The 15,990-nt window shown below is 42.8% G+C and overlaps 1 protein-coding gene across 1 annotated transcript in view; it reads right to left on the bottom strand.

The window, feature by feature from the left end:
* Positions 1-15,990, bottom strand: part of NECAB1 (N-terminal EF-hand calcium binding protein 1) — a 117,324-nt gene that overhangs the window by 16,784 nt on the left and 84,550 nt on the right. Inside the window, exon 7 of the mRNA XM_069959890.1 lies at positions 317-429. Coding sequence (XP_069815991.1) covers positions 317-429 — 113 coding nt within the window. The remainder of the gene's footprint in view (positions 1-316; positions 430-15,990) is intronic.

Genomic DNA, 15,990 nt, shown 5'->3' with positions numbered 1-15,990 from the left:
TCATGTAACTGGAAAATGTTATCAAACTTTCCAAGTTATAATTTTATATACAGTACTTTTATGAAAACCTGTAATGTTGAGTTTTTTCTTTTTTTATTATTTCTTTTGGTATTCTATATCCATAATCAATAGCTGTGTCTAACCCTCAGCATCATAAATTCACCACTAAAGCCAAAGCTCAAACTGTAGCCAAAGGTTTATATAATCCATAAAAGTGACTTTATATACAGCAGCAAAACCAATGGAATTAACAGAAGCAAAGAGATAATAAACAATATAAATGTATGAACTTGGCTAGAAAGAAGATGTCACCTACCAAGGCTGAACTGGGGGCTGTTTGGAGAAAAGCTGTTATTCCTCTGAAGTCTTCGATTAGATCGCTTCCCTGACCACGGGATTGAAAGCACCTGAGGCTTTGTAGGTCCTTGTCTGTATAAAAAACAGGGAAAACATGAATATAATTTTGCTTTGAGGCTGCGTTCACACATGTAGAAAGGCAATGAAAATGCAGTGTGAATGCATCCCTAATTTGCAGTTACTGATCATTTCACTGCGTTATTGCATCACTTCATTGTGGTATTTCATCATTTAATTGCCATCCTTCATTGCGTTAATGCAATGAAACTCCAGTGTGTGTGAACAAACCCTTATAGAGGGGTCAGGTTGTGAGTTAATTTAGGGTGTCTTTACACAGACAGATTCATCTGACATATTTTTGAAGCCAAAGCCAGGAACAGACTATAGACAGAGAACAGGTCATAAAGGAAAGACTGAGATTTCTTCTCTTTTCAAATCTATTTCTGGCTTGTGTGGCCGTTAACCATTATCACATGGTCTGTATGTTGTTAGTTGGAGGCACAGTGTCACAGTAACATCCACATGATGATGCCAAGAACCAAGGCTTCCCAGCAGAGCATCGCGCAGAGCATTAAACTTCACTGCACGATGTGTTTGGACATTTATTACAGAAAGAACTAACATTTTGGCAATTTATGCTCCCATAACTCTTTTCTTCCCACAAGCATCAATAAGCCTTGGGTTCCTGTATCCCTGTCACCAATTGACTGGTTGTCCCATCTTTTTTTACTATCTATTGCACAGTGCTGACGTAGGGGCAATATATGAGGGACCCCATTTTTCATGGGAAATTTTGGGGAAGGAGGAAGCCTTAGGGCGCGTTCAGACTATGGAATCTGTGCGGAGAACATCCCGAGGATTCTGCCACTCGCCCCCGAGTGCTCACATCTCCACTCATCTTCATTCTACGGTCCGGCGAATATGCGGATTTGATATGTCAATTCTTTGGGTGGATGGCGGAATTCGCCTGACCATATAAAGGAATCTATGGCACAGGCACAGTTGTAAGCGCTCGGGGGCAAGCGGCGGAATCCGTGGGATGTTCTCCGCACAGATTCCAAAGTCTGAACGCGCCCTTAAGATTGAAGCAGAAGGATAAAGTCTGGTCTCTCCTTGCAGGACTGTGCAGTCTTTTACAGCATGGTTATGGCTAGGTTCACACACTGTCATTTCCTGGCCGTTCGATGGCCGCCTTTTTGGGCGACTGTCATTTTGACTGTCATGGACATAATTTCGAAATAACGGACATCATTTGGCCTCAAAATGACGGTGGTCCAAAAAAACCATTGAACAGCCAAAAAATTATGGTACATTTATTAGCACCTTACATAAATGGTATATTTCAGTGTGGACAGTAATGAAAACCTTGGAGGGTGCAGTCATGAAAGTTAAAGGGTTATGCCAGCAAAAAAATCTTTCAAATTAACTGATGTCAGAAAGTTATACAGGTTTGTAATTTCTGTAAACTCTAAATTCTTTCAGTACTCATCAGCTGCTGTATGTCCTGCAGAATATTGTGTATTCTTTCCTGTCTGACACAGTGCTTTTTGCTGCCACCTCTGTCCATGTCAGGAACTGTCCAGAGCAGGAGCAAATCCCCATAGAAAACCTCACCTGCTCTAGACAGTTCCTGACATGGACAGAGGTGGCAGCAGAGAGCACTGTGTCAGACTGAAAATAATACACCACTTTATATAGGACATACAGCAGCTGATAAGTATTGGAATATGCACAAGCCAAAAAGACAGAAATGGCTGCACATCGCACCCATGGCTGACACGAAAGCTTATTCAGCTACATTTAAAACCAACATCAGAAGTTAGTATATAATTTGGCCAAACCATATTGCCTCATGTACCACGTGCAGGTCTTCTGATACACATGAGTCCCTAACCAAAAAACATCACTGTGCCGGTCAGCGACCACAATCCCCGTAAAACGTGCGCAAGCAGAGAAGAGGGCCACGGAATGGCCCTGCAACCCCATTGTCACAGGACCAGACCCTAAAGGGCCCCCCCAGACCCCGCAGGCGCCACCGGCGGAAAAAGTGGACACCAAGCAACACAAGTGTGAACAAGCTCTTACCTCTCTCCATTCCTCTGCAGGTAGAATGGGAGAACGCTAGGAGATCCTCCCCTCATGTACACAGGTGCTTCCTGCTAATTTGGTTCACACGGGTCTTACAAAGCACGAGTGCTAGCCACAATGAAAAAAGGGACAGAATACATAAAATATGCACAAGCCAAAAATACAGAAATGGCTGCACATCGCACCCATGGCTGACACGAAAGCTTATTCAGCTACATTTAAAACCAACATCAGAAGTTAGTATATAATTTGGCCAAACCATATTGCCTCATGTACCACGTGCAGGTCTTCTGATACACGAGTCCCTAACCAAAAAACATCACTATGCCGGTCAGCGACCACAATCCCCGTAAAACGTGCGCAAGCAGAGAAGGGGGCCACGGAATGGCCCTGCAACCCCATTGTCACAGGACCAGACCCTAAAGGGCCCCCCCAGACTCCGCAGGCGCCACCGGCGGAAAAAGTGGATGCCAAGCAACACAAGTGTGAACAAGCTCTTACCTCTCTCCATTCCTCTGCAGGTAGAATGCAGGTAAGACCCATGTGATCCAAATTAGCAGGAAGCACCTGTGTACATAAGGGGAGGATCTCCTAATATTCTCCCATTCTACCTGCAGAGGAATGGAGAGAGAGGTAAGAGCTTGTTCACACTTGTGTTGCTTGGCGTCCACTTTTTCCGCCGGTGGCGCCTACGGGGTCCGGGGGGGGCCCTTTAGGGTCTGGTCCTGTGACAATGGGGTTGCAGGGCCATTCCGTGGCCCCCTTCTCTGCTTGCGCACATTTTGCGGGGATTGTGGTCGCTGACCGACATAGTGATGTTTTTTGGTTAGGGACTCATGTGTATCAGAAGACCTGCACGTGGTACATGAGGCAATATGGTTTGGCCAAATTATATACTAACTTCTGATGTTGGTTTTAAATGTAGCTGAATAAGCTTTTATGTCAGCCATGGGTGCGATGTGCAGTCATTTCTGTCTTTTTGGCTTGTGCATATGATAAGTATTGGAATACTTTGAAACAGAAGTATATTACAAACCTGTATAACTTTCTGACGCCAGTTGATTTAAAAGAAAAATGAACCACCAGAGTTCCTGTTTAAACTGGGGTTTAGAAAGCACCATCCACATTAAAAATCCTTGCATGCTGCACATCCTAGAATCCTCCACCTCTATTTTAAATGTGCTTTTTTATGGTTTTCAGACCTTTTTGTAGTAGAATTTTCCACTGTGTGTACTTACATTGTAGTGAGGGAAACAATACTAGGAGATATGTGCTAGCATTGAGGATGATGGCTTTAGACACTTCTGAGATTTGTGCATTAGGCATATTTCTCACTATGTACCTTGTTTTGAGTGTTTGGTGCAAGATATATAATATGACATGACATTAGACTCTGAAAGAAGAAAGGAGTTGTAGAGTGGGGAATACATATGCTTTTTTGTTTATTTTTTACACTACAATCACACATTTAAAGGGGTTATCCACCTAAAAGGGAAAAAAACTTTAATACCACCACAAAGTCCCCCTGAGTATTTTGACCCGTCTCCTGTCTTTCTAGCTGCTGCCATTCCTGAGTTACAAGTTTTTCTAAAAGCCGATCTATAACCAAGATAGGAAACTACATTTCCCATCATGCATCTCCCTGATTGGTCCATTTGTGTACTCGCCCCCTTAGCTTTCTTTTTTTTCACTGATTTTGCATATCACCACCCCAGTATGTATTCCATACTAGCTGATGATGTAGCAAAGCTGACGCACGCATGGTGTAGCCTTGTGCTGCATAACAGGCCTCTGTTTACCGGGGGTGGGGGTGTAGTATACATCTCTGCTTGCTGACTGTGAATAAAAACATTCTAGTTCCATCCAGACTCTAAGATCATCCATAACACTTACAATATACAGAGCTGTGACACAAAGACAGGTAGATATGCCTGCATTCACTGACAGCAAGCAGAGATGGAACTATAACTTTTCATAATACAGAAACCTAGGCTCAGGGACACATGTAAGTATATGGAAGCAGCACAGGAGCATGGAGATGCAGATGATGTCAAAACACAGCTAACCCGGCCCCCAGAGAGGAGATCACATGTCTTGTGACTACAAACGGAGGGGGGAAGAGGGAGCTGAGCGTGGTCAGAGTGGACCTTGAGTAGAGGATTTTAGACATCCAGAGTCAATAAGAATGAGAAAAAAAACAGGTAAAGGGTGCAAGATAGTTTATACATGAATATTAGACATAGAGTGGTATTGGGAAGGCGGATTGTTTAGAATATTGTTTTTGTTACCCAGTTAACCCCTTTAAGAAGCAGTCCAAGTTTTTTTTTAGCCTACATATTCACTATCACTAGTCCAACAGTTCCATCTGTTTCATTCCAACTCTGCAGCATCAATGCATTTCATTACTATAATCGGGTCATGTGATCACCAGCCTGATCCCTTAAAGGAGAAGTCCGGCCAAAATTTATTTTTTATATGTTATTACTTATGGAAAGTTATACAATTTTCTAATGTACATTAATTATGGGAAATGCTCATATACTGCTATTTCCCTTAATTTAGTGTACTAGGAAGTGTTAAAATTCTCTGAAAAGCAGTGACGTCACGACGAATGGTGTAATTCCTATGAAGTGTCCAGCAGGGGGCGCTCTCTATATATAGAAGTCAATGAGTACCATTGACTTCTATATATAATGCGCCCCTGCTGGACACTCCATTGGAATTACAATGGATGTGTGTATGTAATGTAATGTTATGTACTGTACTTTGAGATTGAATACATTTATGGAATACTTTGGGGAGCAAGTGTCCTTGCTCCCCAAAGTATCCCATAAATGTATTCATTAAATAAATTTGCAGGGCACCGAGCAGGGAGGGAGAGAAGTGCCATCTACCTCCCCCTCCCTGCTCGGTGCTGGGCACATATACAAAGTACTACTCCCCCATAATCTGCAGATAATGGGGGAATAGTACCTGTGCTATCTATCGCCGCCCGCGCCGCCGCTCACAGAAGTGCCGCTCTTCATGCCCCCTCCTCCTCCGCTCCCCCTCCTCCTCCCGGCTTCAAACACTATGGCGCCGCTGACTCCCACCCGCCCGTGCTGCTCCTCACACTATGCGGCCGGCCGCTGCTCTCTGCTCCTGCATGCCGGCCGCGTCAGCCCTTACCCACCCCGGCCGGGAGCACGGCGCTCCCGGTGCTTCCTGGTGTCCCTGGCGGCTGGGAGTTAGTGGCACCATAGTGTTTGAAGCCGGGAGGAGGAGGGGGTATGAAGAGCGGCACTTCTGTGAGCGGCGGCGCGGGCGGCGATGGATAGCACAGGTACTACTCCCCCATTATCTGCAGATAATTGAGGAGTAGTACTTTGTATATGTGCCCAGCACCGAGCAGGGAGGGGGGAGGTAGATGGCACTTCTCTCCCTCCCTGCTCGGTGCCCTGCAAATGTATTTATTGAATACATTTATGGGATACTTTGGGGAGCAAGGACACTTGCTCCCCAAAGTATTCCATAAATGTATTAAATCGCAAAGTACAGTACATAACATTACATACACACATCCATTGTAATTCCAATGGAGTGTCCAGCAGGGGCGCACTATATATAGAAGTCAATGGTACTTATTGACTTCTATATATAGAGCGCCCCCTGCTGGACACTCCATAGGAATTACACCATTCGTTGTGACGTCACTGCTTTTGAGAGAATTCTAACACTTCCTGATACACTAAATTAAGGGAAATAGCAGTATATGAGCATTTCCCATAATTAATGTACATTAGAAAATTGTATAACTTTCCATAAGTAATAACATATAAAAAATAAATTTTGGCCAAACTTCTCCTTTAAGAAAACCGTAGTGTTTAATGTGTCAGAGTACATAGTCTGTCCTGTGTCAGCTGACTTTCTGTGAACTACACGATGACATCATCACCTATGAGATCAAAGTAGCAGAACCTTTCATTATTGCATAGTTTAATTTACATAACATGGCAAATAGAGCTTTAACCAAGTAATATCTTATATACAGCCTCATCTAGATCTAGATAGGAGGTCACATCATGTTTTATTGCTTAAAACCATTTGTAATATTTCATTTTCATAGCAGATGTCGCACAAGGCTCTGGAACAGACAACCGCACCTGCTAACACCCCGAAAAGGAAGGTGGAGAGGATGGAGAGGCAGCATTAGCATACATGATTGCTTTTAATCACCGCAGAACATGTTCCTGAGATTTGCCTAATTGCAAACCTCTTAGCTTCTCAGTCAGCTATTATAGAAAAAAATATCTCTGGATGCTGGAGGATGTGTGACAGCGAGCTGGACCCATCACAGAAACAGAGACGACTACAGGAGGTTAAGTAGGGGATTCTATTTAAGACCAAATGAATCAATGCTAGGTAGTGTATATTATATATATCTTTGTAGTGATACCTCGATTTAAGAGTAACTTGGATTGAGAGCGGTTTTGCAAGAAGAGATCACAGTTTTTCAAAATTGTAACTTGGTTAAGAAGCATTGCTTTAGAGCTCCCTGTACTGGGTGGGAGGGGGAGTGGGGGAGGTGCATGGTCTGCACAGCGGGGTCTACAGCACTGTACTATGACCCAGGAAGTCTCCCTCACCTCCCAAATCATAGCAGATCCACTTCAGGCTGGGGCTTACATCAGGGGACAGGACTGTGGAGGTAATCTCTCCATAGCTGTAACCCTTTTCTGCCTGGACAGAGAGTACTGAATTCACAGTCCCACATCTGCCCTGCTCATTCCTTCATACTCCCTGCAGTCTCTGTCAGTCCTTGTATTTCCCATCCTTTCCATTCCTGCTATAATGTGTCTGCACTCACTGAGCGATACACACTGCTTCTATAATGTGCCTGCACTCACACTCAGCCATTCACACTACTGAATAGAGAAGTTTCTGTCACTGTCCTGCTGCACACCTCTGTGATTCTCACTTCCTGATTGGTCCAAGCTGACCACACACCCCTTCCCCATTGCTGTCATGTGACCACACAGACCTCTGACAGTAGCCCTGCTTCTCTATTCTAGCCTCTTGTACTACCCTACAGCATTATGGGGATCTGCAGTTATTTCCTGATATCTACAAACTGCTGCTGTATTTTCAGGTTTATGCACATACTATACATTATACACCACATGCTGATTGCTATACTGTACAGGAACTTATAATATCACATTGAGCTGTTTCTAAATGTTTGTTTCATTTGTTTTACATGTTTTACATTTTTGGGGTGTGGAACCAATTGTCTGCATATCAGTGATTTCTTATGGGAAAATCTGCTTTGGTGTAAGAGTGGATTTGGATTACAAGCACAGTCCCGGAACGAATTATGCTCGTAATCCAAGGCACCACTGTATATATGTGGTGGATAGGCCATTATAATCTTGGGACCTGTCACCTTGACTTTCTAGTAAATATTTGAATTTTACATTAAATAATTCCGGATCTTCTCCTTTTGTGCCGTTCCTCTGTTATTCCTCCTGGAAATGGATGAATTATGTGTTAAAAGAGTGTTACTGTTTCTCATGTCTGTGGGACATGTATCTATACTTTGCACTGACTGGGCAAAGTCAGAGTGTATGTGGACGCACCCTACTGACATGGGGGGTGGCAACGCCCACTTGTCAGTTTAGTCATACATTTCCAAGGAAGAATGACGATGGCATAAACAGAGCTCCAGAATGGTTATTACATTCAGAATACAAATATTTACGATTAGGCAATTCGGATAAACGGTGATAGGTCCTCTAGATCCTGAGAAATATTGCTTATTTTCTAGAGAAGACCATATGTACATGATTCTCTGAGCCAACAGGTTAGCCTTTAATAACCCTCAGCAGCACCTCCTGTCACACATAGAGAAGCCTTATTCTTGTTGACCACCAGGAAGTGAAAAATATTTCAGAACTAGTCCTGCTCTCAGTTTGAGAGGTGGCTACAACTGTATATGGTCTATTTAAGATCTTATACCTAACGGCTCAGATCTCTGGGTGGCAGCCTGCAAATGCATCCTCGTCCTCTAGCCTTTCCTCCCCCTTCCCTGTGCAAGGACCTCGGCACTGGTCACAGAGCATGTCTGGATAATTCTCCCTTAGAAATTTAGAGGGCAACCTCTAAGGTATTGTTTACTAAGTCTATGGGGCTTCCTGTAAAGCATATCTGCTGTGCGAAAACCCCACGCTAGTTGGCTGCACCCAATAAGATGTGATCGGGTGATTCACAATAGGTAATGGTGGCAGTTCCCTTCCTCCTCCTACTCCTCCTCTTCTTCCCTGCCCAATGTCCTTCACATGTCAATGATCCTGCCTAGAAAACTCTCCTACAGAAGTCAATGAACATCTCTAAAGGGTCTATCTCTGAATGCTGTAAAGGACAGCTAAGGCAAGTTGACTGCCACCATGATCATCTACAGGAAATAGAATAAAAAAATTCTGAAGTCAAAAAATTAAAACTGATAAGATGCAGTGGCATACCTTAGCATAGAGGCAGACCACGCACTTTCTATTGGGCCCGACATACAGGGGGGCCTGGTCAGGGAATACATTTATACAAATTTAGCATCTTGTAGATGGAGATAGTCAGGACTGAGGAGAGGGTCCCAAGTCCGAAAATAGAATTTAAAATTTTTTTTTTTTTTTACTATTGGAAAACAACATTTATTAATTATTTTTAATTAGTAAAAATATTGTGCTCACAAGTACAAGTTTTCTAACATGGAGATAAGAAAAGAAGACTATAACCATGTCTGGAATCAACAGTTCCAACAAGGATATTTGCAAACCAGTCAAGGTACGTTCCACATGGTTACCAGAGCGTGCTGAAAATCACGCAGCGAGGCCTGAAAGTGTCTGGTCTGATGTGTCGACAACCTCCGGAAATAGGGACCATAAGGAATTCTCCATTCATATATCATTCTTGAAAAAGCAAAATCCCATAGTAACCTGCCGCCTCTTTACGGAGTCTCTTTTACGCCGCTTCTGATATACGATTATGAAATAGCATTTGATCTGTTTTTGCATCACGACTTGTTAAGCTTCAGAGTAAGGATGACATAGCAGTAAGTTATTGTTAATGAATTAGACAGCAATGTATTATGCAACCTTCATTACAATGCATGAGATTTGCTTCCATTAATTATAAATTGCGGTGCTCAGTTTCCTTTTGTCTGAATTCATTTTATGTGAAAGCTACAAAGTGTAAAAGAGATAGAAAAAGAGTAGTAAGAAGTAAGAAGAGGCAGAATGAATGGTAGTTCAGTCTAGGAATCAATGGACATTCCCATTAGTACAGTCCTTGGAGCTGAAGATTTACTGCGGTAACCTAGGGATGACTCTAGTATGAACTAGTTGACAAAATAAATATCATTTTGAGTGGCATTTATGCTGACTAGTCAAGTCAATGAAATCAATTTCAGTGATTGTTTTGATGACAAAACAATGGGCAACTATCAGGTACATTCGCTTTAACATGACCCACTGATAGATCAGCGCCGACACTGGTTCCCGTGTACGGCACCATTGCATCCACGGGTACCAGGCTGGGGCTGAAGCACTGGAGGCGGGCCGGCCCGCATCCAGTGGGAGTAATCCCCCGCCCCTCTATGATGCGGCTCCATTAGAATGAATGGAGCCATGTGGGTCATGTTAAAGCGAATGTACCTGATGGTACATTCACTTTAGAAGTCAATGGAAACACGTAAACTCTAATGGTTATTGTGTAAATGGGCCTTAAAAGGGGTTATTTAGTTAGGTAAAATGTAAGTTGAATCATCCCCCCTCCTGGAGACTAAGAATTCATTCCAAACTTGTTATTTCTTTTTTTCAGTCTCCTTCCCTCAATTCTGAGCTGCTGCTTTCTGCTAAAGATGCAGAAAACTGTGTGAGCTTTTTGTGTCTTCAGCAGAATGTGTCTTCAGCAGAATGTGTCTTCAGCAGAAAGCAGCAGCTCAGAACTGGGGGAAGGAGACTGAAAAGATAATAACAAGTATGGAACGAATTGTTAGTCTCCAGGAGGGGGGATGATTTAACATATATTTTACCTACCTTTAAAGGTTATCCCCATTTGGACATTTATGGGTCCCACTTCTGAGACCCACATCTATCTTGAGATCAAGCCCGCCAGCCTGGTTGCAGCCATTAGAGGTGGTCAGGAAGCCAACAATATCTGAGCCATCTTGCTGATCGGTGCTCACTTCCAGCAAAGGTTAGGTGTGTCAAACCATCCTAACTCCCATTATCGCTAGTAGGAATTGCATAAATAACATAGCTCATGGTGCTGCATTGTGAACGCAACTTTGAAACCCTTATTGGAGTTACACAATCTGTGCAGAACAGCCTCTTCAGTTGTTTTTAATTTCCTGACTATCTCTGGCACCATAACCAGGCTAGAATGGGTTGAGGAGTTCCCAAAGGTCGGGTCCTAGAGGTGGGACACACATCCTTCAAGCATGTTCTGTAGCTACGCCATAGATTTCCCAAATGGGAACACCCCTTTAAAACTAGGAAAGCAGAGAAAAGAGAAGAGATAGCAAAGTACTGATACAGTGTAGAAAGCAACTTGTTGAGACCACCCTCACATAGACTACATTTTTCTGTGATAGATTTTGAAGTTTCCCATCTACTGTGTATTTTAGTATCTTCTATGAGCGGACCCCCACCTCTGAAGACGATAGTCACTGTAATTGTAGAGGTTTTATTGTAGAATAGAAAAGGACAGATAGTGTATAGCAGAAGTAAAGAACCAAGAGAGGATTGCAGAAGAAAAGTGATACAGGAGTTTACACAGGGTAGTATTAGAAAGTATTCACACCTATAGAAGATAATAAAGGGAGAAGTAATATGGAAGAGAAGGCGGGGGATGGAGAGACGGCGGAAAAAGAAATGGGGGAATGATACAAGCTTTACATGGTAGGCAAAGTGATGGAGATAAGAAACGTTCATAAGACAAGAGATCAGCACAGAAAATATACAACACTCCATCGGAAGAATAGAGCGTGGAGAGAAGCTGGGACACCGAGAAAACATGGCAGAGAGAAGGACAAGTCATATACAGAAGAGAAGAACGAGAACAGCCAGAAGATGAAGGTGTAAAGAAAAGAGAGCAGTACAGAAGGAGACGGCAGTGGAGAGATGTGATACATAGAGAGAAGCTAGACAGTAAGAGGAGTGTAAAGAGAGAGGAAGAGGCAAGTATAGAGAAAGAGGAAGAGGAGTGTGTAGAGAGAAGAAGAGGAATGTATAGAGAGAGAGGAAGAGGAGTGTGTAGAGAGAGGAAGAGGAATGTATAGAGAGAGAGGAAGAGGAGTGTATAGAGAGAGGAAGAGGAGTGTGTAGAGAGAGGAAGAGGAATGTATAGAGAGAGAGGAAGAGGAATGTATAGAGAGAGAGAGAGAGAGAGAGAGAGAGAGAGAGAGAGAGAGAGAAAGGAGTATATAGAAAGAGGAAGGGGAGATTATAGAGAGAGGGAGGAAGAAGTGTGTATAGTGAGAGGAAGAGGAGTGTGTAGAGAGAGGAAGAGGAATGTATAGAGAGAGAGGAAGAGGAATGTATAGAGAGAGGAAGAGGAGTGTATAGAGAGAGGAAGAGGAGTGTATAGAGAGAGAGAAAGGAGTATATAGAAAGAGGAAGGGGAGATTATAGAGAGAGGGAGGAAGAGGTGTGTATAGTGAGAGGAAGAGGAGTGTTTCGAGAGAGGAAGGGGAGAGTGTAGAGAGAGGAAGAGGAGTGTTTAGAGAAGAAGGGGAGAGTATAGAGAGAGGAAGATGTGTGTATAGTGAGAGGAAGAGGAGTGTATAGAAAGGAGAAGTGTATATAGAGAAGCTAGAGAAATCTAATAAGTAGAGAAAAGAAAGAAGAAAAGAACAGAAGAAACAGAATAGGCATCTATAGAGGTATTTGGGAGATTATGCATGAAATATAAACAGCATAAAAACACTACATATTGCTTATTTATTGTGAAATTGGGAAAGAACACTGTATATTGCTCATATAATAGCATAGTGGAGAGAACACAATCTACAGATGTGTTCCTCCTCACATGTCTTTTAGGCTTGACAAAAAAAACTATGATTTTACAGTAATGTCAGGAGATGTTTGTGCTACTTGTGATGTGGTTTGCAGCCTGTTTAGGGGTGGGGGGTTGGCGGCTTCTTAGAATGTCAACCTAATGTATTGACTGGGGTCATTGATGAAACTTACAGAAAGATAAGGGTGGACACATCTGTCTTACTGATGTATTGGGATAGTGCAAGCAACAGTAGTGAGATACTGCTTGTGTGGTGTTCACTCAATCGGTCATTTGCTAGCTGGTAACATGTGACGCCACTTCTATGGTGGCTGGTCGGGGATTAGCTCAGCCAGATGTTAGGTTGGCATGCACCAGTGCCAGTTGGGCATACAGGTATGGTAACACACCTGCTTTTATTTTAGATAGGCTGTCTATACCCTTTTCCCTGTAGTCAGTAACCTTCCGGGCTGTTTGGGGGTCCCTTGAGCACTTATCACGGTGGTCCAGAGTGGAGTTGTGACCCACACCCGGACTTTTGGTACCACCACCCACAGAAAGAGAAATGACCCAAGGAGGATGCAATGGCTGTGTAGGTGCTTAGTGAATAACCACTGAGTCCAATTAGAATAAGTAAACTTTTTCTTTACTGCAGGAAGGCTTAATGCAGTGATATACAGTAGGATCTTGACTTGATTGTATCCTTAAATCTTTACCAACCCTATCTGTGCTGGGAGTTTAGAGAAAGAGGCATAGTCGTGCTGAGAGGTAGAAGAGGTTCAGAGAAGTAGAAAGGAGGATGTCGAGAGAGTCCCAACCCAGGGTAGAAATGTGCTCTGCCGGAACTTTAGAAGGAGAATAGGTAGAATACATGAGAGTAGAGAGAATACTTGTGCCCGTTTTTTGACTCTTTGGTCTTTGCACCACCTATTGCCCACCAGTGTCAGGCAACCCATCCTAAAGGGTGACACAAGCCCCAGACCTCGTTACCTGGGATGAGCAGAGAGGTCAGAGTTCTCTGATGATACCCAAGCTGCGAGATAGAGTACGTAGGCTTCTAGCAACTTTGCTCTATCTGGATCAGTTCTTTACTTCTGTTGGATACTGTCCTGCACTTTTAGACTGGTTCTCGGCATGGGTTGGGGTGATGCCTGACTTGTCCTCTCTAAGTGTGCGTTCAGCACTGCATAGTGTATAGAAGTGCCGCTTTCAAGAAACAAGTGCTAAGGTGTCTCATGTCCGTCCGTTCTCTACAGAGACCAACCAACTACAGTCCACAGGGGACCTGGCAGAAGCCAGGGCCCTCCTTGGCTCCTACAGGGACCTTTCTGGCTTGCGTCCTTCCTCTACAACAGGCAGAGTAAGACTCACTAAGGTGTGGCTACACTTCCTTTCCCCATGTGACCTCCTTCTACAGCATTTGTAAGGTGTGCTGTGAGTGAGTGAGAAGAGAGTGCAAGAGAAAGAGAAGGGTAGAGATAGGTAGAAAAAAGAAAGAACTCCCATTGGTGCAAAGATCCAAAAAAACAATAACCCTTTAGTTACATGTAGCTGCGCAATACTTAGGTACACAATATACATACTAGTGACATCTTGTGGCAAAACTTAGGTACTACTTCATTACCACTTTTACTTTGAAGTACAGACTTTTGCGAGGGTTGCAAAGACTAGAAACACCAGTGGTGAGACACCACACTTGTATACCAGAATAGTGGAAAGACTGCAACACATCATATATTGGCATAATGGAGAAAATACTATACAGTATATGGGTCATGTTTTGGAATACTGCTCTTATATTGGGGTAGTGATGAAAACACTATATACTACTGGTACATTATATATTGCTCACACATGTATAATACTGTAGAGATACTATACTACACAGGTGTACTAGAAAGAATACTAGTGTAGCATGTGCTACATATGGGGTAAGATAGATAGATGATAGACAGATGATAGATAGATAGATAGATAGATAGATAGATAGAATACTTAAGATCACTATATATTATTCATATATTTAAGTGGGTGACAGAACAATCAATCTTGTTAATATTATGTTGGCATAGGCAAAATAACACTATGTCTTACTTATATACTGGAGAACACTATTTCATATATTTGGATATTGAGATATTGCTCATATACTGGGGTAATGGAAGGAGTAATACATTTCATATTTACTGATCATATTTGGGGATAGTGTATACACAATGTTCATCATGTTCATATATTGGACTATTATTTTTAATTTGAAGTAGGGAAGAGAACATTATATATTGTACTATATATGTGAGTTTTGGAGAACACTTTATATTAGGTATATCTTTGTATATTGGTATACTGCTCTTATATCGTGGTAGTGGAGAGAGCGTTTTATGCCGCAGGTTGTGCAGATCCTGTGTGAGGTCTCCCAGTCCACTGCTGCTTAGTTAACATGTTTAGATTTATTCTTGGGCATTGCATTATTTATGGAGAATGGAGGCAGGATCCGGAGGGTATTGTCATTAATCCAAATGCTTCTCCTAGTAAACTGCAAGAAACAAGATGCGTGGTCACATTTCTATTTTCAATTTACAAATAATGCAGAATAGGACCAGGAAAGAACGAACGTGTCTGTAGATGAGTCAGAGGATTTTCCTTAAGGGCAAAGGAGAGAAAATAGAGCAGGGAGCCGAGGGATGTGGATACAGATGTGAATACAGATGTCAGAAAAATCTATAGCTTTTAATACATGCCCTTGTTTTCAGAAGCAGTATGATAATCCTGGTGTGTGAATATCCTTAGTATTCCTGCCATGCTTGAGGAAAGATCTGAAAAAGGCAATGAGCCTCATTCATCAATATTGTCTAATAGAGATGAGTAGTGTTAAGCGAACATTCTCTGACCCAGAATGCTCGGTATTTAACTCCCAGCGTCTGGAGCAGTTGGATGCTGCCCTATGGCTGTATCCATATTTTCCAGGACTCCCTAGGGCGGCATCCAACCTCTCAGGCCGACAAGAGTCAAACGCCGAGTGATCCAGATCAGAGAATGTTGCCCAATCCAAACAGTTCGACAAATTTGCTCAACACTAAAGATGAGCGAAACTTTGCCTATTGGTAATGGTCAATATCACTATTAGGCTATGTTCACACTACATAAGTTTCATAATAATCACGTCCGCTGTTGCCGATTTGCAACAATGGCCATGTTTACTACGAAACGTATGTGGTGCTGCCATCTATGGAATCCTGGCCGCAGTGTATACCCATAGTATACTCTCCGGTTGGGATCCCTAACAGCGCCGCAAAAAAACTGACATGTCCGGTTTCTGCGGTTTCCATTCACTGAATAGCGGCTTCAGAAAACCTGTCAGTACACACAATGGAGCATGCGGCTCCGGCCGCACGCTTTATTGTGTGCAGAAGCATTGGGATGTGGGCGCGCACTTGGCCTTACAGAGCTGAACTGAAAATGAAGGTTGAGGTCTGGATTTATATTTGAACATTTCATACACTGATGTATCTTATGTGG

Source organism: Dendropsophus ebraccatus, chromosome 2 (assembly GCF_027789765.1).
Source record: "Dendropsophus ebraccatus isolate aDenEbr1 chromosome 2, aDenEbr1.pat, whole genome shotgun sequence".
Taxonomy (NCBI): domain Eukaryota; kingdom Metazoa; phylum Chordata; class Amphibia; order Anura; family Hylidae; genus Dendropsophus; species Dendropsophus ebraccatus.
This window is presented reverse-complemented; position numbering and strand designations above follow the sequence as displayed.